Below are 9111 nucleotides of genomic sequence, written 5' to 3'. Positions count from 1 at the left end.
TCCTTCCGGCGAGCCAACCGCCTTCCCTTCATCCTATGTCATAGTGAGAAATAACTTAGACTAGTGTCATGCATATGATACTAGTCTATATTACTATCTTTGTAATACAAAGTAATATAATAGTAGTATTTTAGATGACTTTATTTATTAGCTTGTAGACTCATCTTGTTTTAAAAAGCGCTATGTTACAATAACATATTATGTTACCACCTCTCATTAATTACTTGCCACATAAGCACAATTTTTTTGAAGTGCGCTATGTTACTAGCTAAGTTACTCCCACTATGACTAGCCTAAGCCTACTCATAATGGGGAGTAACTTAGACTAGTGTCATACATATGACACTAATCTATATTACTACCTTTATAGTGTAAAGTAACATAAAAATAGTATCATAGATGATTGCATTTATTACAATGTAGACTCATTCTGTGTTGGATTTTGTTATATTATAGTAACATATTATGTTACTCCAAACACATATCTCCTTATTAACTACATGCCATATAAACAAACTTATTTTAAAAAACATTATGTTACTAGATAAGTTACTCCCACTATGACCAGCCTAAATCCCACGCGGCAGCCACATTCATTCCAAGTTCCAACCATCTCTTCCAGCTCCACCACGCGGTAACAGAGCGAACGCATCGGGAGATCCGAAGCAACGACGAGCTCCATCACACAACTCGATCGATCTCGTGTTCTCTTGATCTCTTGGCTACATCCATGGCCACGGGAGGAGGAGTGGTGCTCAACCTGCGCGTACCGTCGGCATCAGCGGCGCCGGCGCGGCGGTGTGGGACGGCGTCGTCTTCGTCGGTGAGATGCGGGAGCGCGCGCGGGGCGGCGCCGGCGAGGCCGGCGGGAGGGGGGCTGGAGGAGGACCACTACCGGACGCTGAGGCTGGCGCCGGGGGCCACCAGGGGCGAGGTCAAGAGGGCCTTCCATCGCCTCGCGCTGCAGTACCACCCGGACGTCGTGCGGCGAGACAGCTGCGACAACGCCCAAGAAAATAGCATCGACTTCGAGCGGATCAACGCGGCGTACCAGAGGGTGATGAGCAACATGCGGGAGGCGGAGGCGAGGCTCGAGTACTGGCGCCGCCGCTACGGCCTCGCCGACGAGGACCTCGACCGCTACCGCCGCTACCTCAAGGACGACGACGAGGATGACTGGTTCTCCGACTTCTGAAATCTTCTTCCTTGCCGTGCCGTGACAGAGGCGTTGGCAATCATCACACTGTAAATTCGCACGACGTGTGTGGCTGCGTATTTCTCTCCTGTTTTATCGTGGGGGAAGTAGTAGATGCAGATATTTTAGGGTTCTAGCAAATTGTACTCGATCGGAACATTTTGTTTCCATTGTAAATACTCTCACCGTCCCTGTTAGATACATCCGTATCTAGACAAATCTAAAATAAAAATTTTAGGACGGAGGGAGTAAGGGAAAAGCATCGGAGGAATTGATCCAAATTGTGGCTAGGGACGCCTCTTATCCTTGGATTTCCATGGAAGGAACGCTTCTTTCGCTTTCAGTGATAATGGCACACTGACTGATGACACTTGCTGCTGGTGAAATAGTTCAGTTCTTCACTGTAAAAATGTCAGCCGTTTGTTCTGATTGATCCTGCTTGCATTTTTCTTTTGCATCTGTCACGTGCTGCTACATGGGTAGAAGATTTATGGCGCTGTTGTTGATCTGGATCTGAGAAGATATGGCATTGAAAGATGCATCTTTTTAATGTTAGTAGAGCTCACAAACTATTCAGTTCTCGTCCTCCAAGTTCACATCAAATGTTTAATCCCAATGACATGCCAGGAGTCTTGATCCACACAGTTGATTTCCCGCGTCCGAGACGTGTCGTTGCATGAGAACATTGCTTATTCATCTATGTTTTTGTTTCAGAGGCTTTCACACTGAAGTGGTCGGTGGCAACACACGGTCAAGAGGAAAGCCGGATCCTCTAACTTAGAGAAAGGAAGTCACGGTGTTACAATGCACTCTCTAGTGTAAATTGAAGAAGAAATGTTACTGACTATTAGCAGGTTATTTATTTTTAGTAATTACTATAGACATAAAAAATTCAAAATTAATTTTATATCACCATCAACTTGTTTGTATGTAATTACTATGAATGTGCATGCTAGATCTGTATTTAAAAATTGGCTTAAGTTATTTTAGCCTTAATTATATGAATTAACAAAAGAAAAGTTAAGGTATTGTAGCTTCTCTAACATCCCTTGTGTATGTTAGAGGATCCATTTCCGTCAAGAGGACGCCAAGTAAAGGGGTCCCTCTCTGTTTTCTATTGGCGCCGGATTAAACAAATTGTCACTCGCTTTCTTCTAACAGTGCCTGCTACTCACGTCTTACATTATGGGACGGAGGGAGTAGCTTGTTTCATTCACGGATTCCTCACGTCTCCTGACTATCATAATACATGATCTTGATCTTTATCTATACTTAAACGCTCTTATATTTCCCTTTCTTTATAAAAGAAGTACAACTTTAGTTCTTGTTTGAAGATGTCAACCAATTTCTTTGTTTAATCATTTTGAACTCGGCCGTCTGCTCTCCTGCCTAACCTGTCATGTTCTTCGCCCCATGTTTTCCCTGCTAAAGTAACCCGCAACCGACATGAACAGCTCTCAACAGTCTTCAAAAAGTTGACAGCGAACCGTGAATGGTAGCTAGCTAACATGTGCAGACTGTTACATGTCAACTTTCTAGGTAAACCGTGACACTTTTGTGCATTATTGTCAAATCATGACAATATGGGTGTGCCCCTTTTAAATTTTCTTTTGCTTCTACACTGAATTTTTAGGAGAACAAGGAGGATTTTATGGTGTCATGTAAAGGGGAAATATGAAATAAAAAATGCACAACCATCGCTGAAAAAAAAACACATGACACGCCATTCATCATAATGAAACAATAAACATCGGCTTTTAGTTGGCAATAACATTTTTTTTTGTGAAGATGTTTCAGATAAATTATCAAAGTTCACCGGAAGTACAAAACACTTCAAACATAATAAAAATTACATCAAGATACCGAGACCACCGAACCATCACTACCGCCACGAGAATGAGCCGCCGTCGCGCCACTGTCGCCACTCCATATCGTAGCCGGCTTGATCTTGTTGATGACAGCCGGGAAGTCTTCGTGCACGTGCCCGTAAGGACTAGCTCCCTAGAGCCGCAGTCATGGTCGTTGAACCCTTGAACAGATTTGAAACAACTGACAACAAATCTCGCCACACGACGAGAAACCCTAACCTCACCGCCCCATGGATACAACAGGAATCTATGCCGGAGCTCCGTCGAGTACGTCCAGAAGGACGAACTCGAGGGGGATCGAAGTCCGGAAGACAAACTCGAAGAAGAAGCGCTGCCATCCAACCAAGCGCCGCACCTGTGAGAACTAAAAAACCCTAACCTAAAGTACTAACCGGAGCGGAGGCTGCGGGATTCCCCTCCCAGCCACTGGTCGCCGGAACGGTAAGTAGAGGGGAGGCGAATCCATGGGCTCGCCGACAAAGTATGCAGGGGAGAGTTTGCCCTAGCTGCCAAGGATGCAGGAGGGAAATAGAAACCCTGGCCGCTCAGTTTTGCAGTTGCAGGTTAGTTAGCAAATACATATCGTTTTAGATGTAGACATATTGTGCAATGTGCTAGTATGCGGAAATTCAATTTGGCTCTAGGGAGCATATGCTCCCGCGCGCCAAAAACGTATTTTAAAAATTTCAAAATAATGTGAAAATATATGTGTTCATTGTCACACCTAAATTCTACTTGCAAAATTTTAGGGGAAATACTTAAGCATTTTGATTTGTATATACTCCCTCCGTAAACTAATATAAAAGCGTTTAGAATACTAAAATAGTGATCTAAACGCTCTTGTATTAGTTTACAGAGGGAGTACAAAAAAAACAAGTCAAACGCCAAATGTTGCCCTCTAGATATTTCACTTAAATTTTTTACCAATGAAGCACTATTATTCTGTTTCGCATGAAAATTCTCAAGGACACTTGTTACAGTAACATGAACATTTACACAAGAGGTTTATAATGAGTTGCGCTCCCAAATATAAATAACACAACATTAATTAATCGTAGTTTTCAGTTATACTAGCAGCTACCATGTAGTTTTTCGGATCTATGATCCAAAGCATTGCATGTGAGTTTTAATCGAGTTTGAATAAAGTCATATAAGATCTTAAAGAAAGAAAAATCTGAAGAAACTTTGCTTATGTGTGTGGTTGGGATTCTTGCAATTCTCTCTCAAACAAAAACAAATCTCTCAAAAAACAAGAGATTCTCTGACAAAGAAAAGATCCAGCAGCACGCGAGCGTATTGAACTCCACACGACCCAACTGCCAGCGCGTGCCGCAAGCCCGCAACGCGGCACGAACCGCCCTCCAAATCCCGGATTCCCCAGGGGCCCATCCGCGAAAAGACCCCACAGCCGGGAGGGAGGAGCCCATCCCATCCCCCACCGCCGCGCCCAAACCAATCACGCCCCTCGGCGGCGGGCGGCGCCGGCCATGGCGGACGCCGTCAAGCAGCCGCTCCTCCACCACCAGCCCTACGCGTACCCGTCGCACGCCGCGTCGGCCTCGTCCCCCGCGCTCCCCTCCGTGCCCCACTCCGGGACCGGCACCGGCGCCGGCACCCCGGGGGGCGGGGCCGCCTCCTTCGCCGGGGGCCGCCGCTTCCCGGGCGGCCTCGACGTGCCCAACCTCAAGAAGCGCGGCGGCGGCACGCGCAGCTGGATCCGCGTCGAGGCCGCCACGGCCTCCGTGCAGACGCTCGAGGTCGACAAGGCCACCATGATGCGCCGCTGCGAGCTCCCCGCCCGCGACCTCCGCCTCCTCGACCCGCTCTTCGTCTACCCCTCCACCGTCCTCGGCCGCGAGCGCGCCATCGTCGTCAACCTCGAGCAGATCCGCTGCGTCATCACCGCCGACGAGGTGCTCCTCCTCAACTCCCTTGACAGCTACGTCTTCCAGTATGCCGCCGAGCTGCAGCGCCGCCTCCTCCAGCGCGCCGAGGGCGACGAGCTCCCCTTCGAGTTCCGCGCCCTCGAGCTCGCCCTCGAGGCCGCCTGCTCCTTCCTCGACGCCCAGGTACCCACGCCACCCTCCCTCTCTAAAATCACTGTATATACTTCTGTTGTGATTACTTATTAGTCATGGTACGACGATCCCATAATTATTGTAGTATAGATTTTCTGCAATACTGCGGTTTAATTTGATCGTAGAATTGGAGTGGGCTAAGTTCATCCGAATGTCTGATACTAGATACTAAGTGATGTCATGGTGGGTAAGGCAAACACTAAATTTGGGGTCAGTGCCTTGGATCCCCAAGAAACAAAGCGTGTTTGGCTACTTTGGGGAAAGGGAATGGGACTTTATTGGGGGATTATGCTTCAGGAAATCGGTTATTAGTCCCAAACCCATGGTTGGTGTATGTGTGTGGGATTTGAGAGGAAGTTCTATCCCACTTGCATTAGTAGGGCACCAGGGAAGAGGTACGTGAGAATTGGCCTCCTTAATTCCCTTTCCCCTTCCCTCCTCAACTCCCTTGCCCCCTAACCAAACAATGGATTATAGGTTTGCTCCTCCGTGTCAGTTGGATCAAAATTATAACTGATTGTTGCAGTTTTATCTCCTGCCTCCCTTTGGAGGTGTACTAAAGAATTTAATGAATAGTTAGCATCAGTCTGCTACATCTGTAATTAAAGATTCAGGTCGTGGCATTTCTTTTCCTTTTGAAATTTCAACATCTGTGGTGCATTATGCATTAGAAAGGGGATGAAAGTCTAAGCTGATTTAAAATTGGAATGAGAAATATAGGCCTAAGAAGAAAAGTCCTACCAACATAGATCTTTGAATGGAAAAGGCTCACTATGTAAGTGTTTAGATGTGACGATTTCTTGTTTAAGAAGTCACTGCCTTCCTATGTGCATATTCTTTCCTTCTGCAGGCGTTCTCTTTGATGCCTTCCCCCCTTTATAACCACTACAATGATTCTTTCTCTGTTAAAATCTTGTCACTACATTATCAATCTCCAATAGCTTAATTGATTCTATGTTCACCAGAAATATTTGTTCAGTAATTGGAGGGAGTATGCTTATACCTCAACCCTCTCCAATGTGGTATTCTTGTGCGAGGTTTTTGCCGGTTGGATATAGTTATAATTGCATACTTTGATTTGGGAGTTTTTATGAGGCACTATATGGGACTGGAGACACCTTCTGTAATGGGAAAAAAAATTAACTGTTTGAACTGTGTAATGAGGTTATACAGAAATATTTAACACGGACATTAGTATTTGACTTCTCTTTTGCTAGACCAGCCAATGATGTTCTTTTGGTAGAAAAATATGCAATTCATTATTTAATCTTGATATTGAGTAAGCTAACATTGCCTGCAAGAGAACTGGAGTAGATTTATGCTTTGCTTGACATAGCTATTTTTTCTTAATGGCACTTTGAATGTAGTATTTTTCTAGTATATAGATCAGTTGACAACTATCTGATGGGAATATAACAACGATTTTTTTACTAGAGTTGGTAAATATTCTTCACAACTACTCCCTCTGTCCAATAATATAAGAGCGTTTTTGACACTACACTAGTGTAAAAAACGCTCTTCTATTATGAGACAGAGGGAGTACATTATTATTCCAGTGTAGCACCAGTGCTTAACAATCCTAAGAAGAGATTAACTGTGTACTGCTGTGCTCCCACTGTAGTTTCACACTGTAGTTTGGGATGTATTATGGAAGTTATGCTTTTGGTTTGAAAAAACAGTAGTCAATAATTAGCGAATGGATGCAAGAATAGCTTGTTCGTAGTTTATTCACAAAGCTGCTAACCAGGACATTGAGAGCTTTTATTATTGACAAATAATATCTTGTAATGACTTCATACAAGAACCTTCACCTGAACATGATTATGTACCAATGTCTGCACTGCATTGTTTATAAGGCGGTAAAGCGACCTAAGGCGAGCACCACCCGCCCTGACGCCTAAGCGCCTGAAGCTAAAGTGGGCATATTTCTAAGGCGCTGCCAGGGCGCCTTATCGCTTAAGCGATGCTTAAGTGTCTAAAGCAGGACGCCTTATAAACAATGCTGCAGTGATTCTCTAGCTTTTCTTGTTGCAGAAGTGACAAAGGTTACACGTTGTACAGTTCATGCTCTTTGAGATACTCATAGATAGCTCATGCTAACTTATATGCTATTAATCTTTACTATTTAGCTATGAAAACATAATTTGTATCACTGAAGGTCGGCAGCCTCTTACCTCATGAAGTTCATTGGAAATAATATTTATTGCACCAAAACATGATGATCTCCTTGATATCAGTTCAAATTGGAGCATGTCTGAATCTGCATTTTTGCCTTTCTCAGGCAGCAGAATTGGAAATTGAAGCATATCCCTTACTGGACGAGCTAACATCGAAAATTAGTACTCTAAATCTGGAACGCGTTCGGCGGCTAAAAAGTAGACTAGTCGCTCTGACCAGAAGAGTTCAGAAGGTAAATTTGCATTCTGATAGGAATCATGCTTCTCTTTTTCTTCAGATAATCTGTTTCTTAAGTTTTTTCCTGCTATATAATTGCCATTGTATCCTGCAATAGGTCAGGGATGAAATAGAACAGCTAATGGATGATGATGGAGATATGGCTGAGATGTATCTTACCGAGAAAAAGATGAGGATGGAATCATCATCTGTGTTTGGTGATCAGTCATTGGCAACCTTCAACGCGGCAGCCGCTGGGACTTCAGTTTCAGCTCCTGTGTCTCCAGTCTCTTCACCCACAGAATCACGGAAGTTGGAGAAAACCTACAGCTTGTGTAGAAGTAGACATGATAGTGTAAAGAGCTCAGATAACTCAGTGACTGAACATATTGAGGAGCTTGAAATGTTACTGGAAGCATATTTTGTAGTCATCGACAGCACTCTTAACAAGCTGACCTCGGTAATGAGTCGCCTTTATTCAAAATTGCACGATATCTTGTTATTATTATTTTCTATAACTTGGAGTTGAAGGTGTATGATTAATTATTTCCTTCTTTCAGCTGAAGGAGTATATTGATGACACCGAAGATTTTATCAACATTCAGCTGGTACATCAGCATATCTCGCACTCTTCTCATTCAAGTTACCAGCACGTAGGATCTATGCATTTCACGTACTGATGCCTGCTGTTCTGAACTAACTGAATTACCTTGAGTTTCCTGTTCCCGGGACAATGCACGTAGGATCTATGCATTTCACATACTGCTGCCTGCTGGTCTCCATACTAATCGAGCTAATCTTGATCCTCCCGTTCCCAGGACAACGTCCGGAATCAGCTGATCCAGTTTGAGCTTCTGCTAACAACTGCAACATTTGTTGTCGCCATTTTCGGAGTGGTCGCGGGGGTATTCGGGATGAACTTCGAGACCGACGTTTTCAGCATCCAGAATGCATTCCAGTGGGTGCTGATCATTACTGGAGTGGTTGGCGCTTTCATCTTCTGCTTCTTCGTCTGGTTCTTCAAGTACAAGAGACTGATGCCCCTGTAGATATAAGCTCCCCCATTATGCGGACTCAACCTTCTATTCTGTGTCAAGGTACTTGATTAAAAAGCTCTGAATCCATGTAAATCAACATTCTTTCAGAGGCTTGCCGTGTACCTATTACAAATTCAAATGAAACATATTTCTTTTCCCTTACTCTGCTGTAAATGGGTTGTTATAGAAATAGTTCTCAAGTCTTAACCCTCCATCCTTCCAAATATTTCGCCTCTTAATAAAACAGGTATTTGTTGGGGTGGTTATAGATATAAAATTCTTGTATGGGCATACTTTTAAGAGTATGCCGAGTATATATATGGCTTTCTTCCAATTCCATTTGGGAAAAACTAATTGTACATAGTAGCAGCTTGTGTAATTTGTGCTCCGGCTAGTTCGTCGGTACATGTAAGCAGTGGCCGGGGCGAAACATTTGAGGTATAAATTTTTTGATTGACAAATGCATGTCCGATGAACAAAATCTCAATAGTCAAATATGAAGTTAGATGCAATCAAAAATTTACATAACTAATGATTCA

The 9111-nt window shown here is 43.9% G+C and overlaps 2 protein-coding genes across 2 annotated transcripts; both read left to right on the top strand.

The window, feature by feature from the left end:
- The first annotated feature begins 682 nt into the window (after positions 1-682).
- Positions 683-1483, top strand: LOC125521783 (uncharacterized). Its single transcript, XM_048686846.2, has one exon. It carries the CDS (start codon positions 731-733, stop codon positions 1193-1195), a length of 465 nt encoding a protein of 154 aa, XP_048542803.1. The 5' UTR covers positions 683-730; the 3' UTR covers positions 1196-1483.
- A 2943-nt stretch (positions 1484-4426) lies between these two features.
- On the top strand, positions 4427-8779 carry LOC125519383 (magnesium transporter MRS2-B). Its single transcript, XM_048684208.2, has 5 exons — positions 4427-5132; positions 7423-7551; positions 7654-7995; positions 8096-8143; positions 8354-8779. Exons 1-5 carry the CDS (start codon positions 4551-4553, stop codon positions 8582-8584), a joined length of 1332 nt encoding a protein of 443 aa, XP_048540165.2. The 5' UTR covers positions 4427-4550; the 3' UTR covers positions 8585-8779.
- The last annotated feature ends 332 nt before the right edge of the window (positions 8780-9111 follow it).

This window comes from Triticum urartu, chromosome 7A (assembly GCF_056163025.1).
Source record: "Triticum urartu cultivar PI428250 chromosome 7A, HENAU_Tu73, whole genome shotgun sequence".
NCBI classification, from domain to species: Eukaryota; Viridiplantae; Streptophyta; class Magnoliopsida; order Poales; family Poaceae; genus Triticum; species Triticum urartu.
The sequence above is the reverse complement of the archived record's forward strand: the minus strand, read 5'-3'. Positions and strand labels throughout refer to the sequence as shown.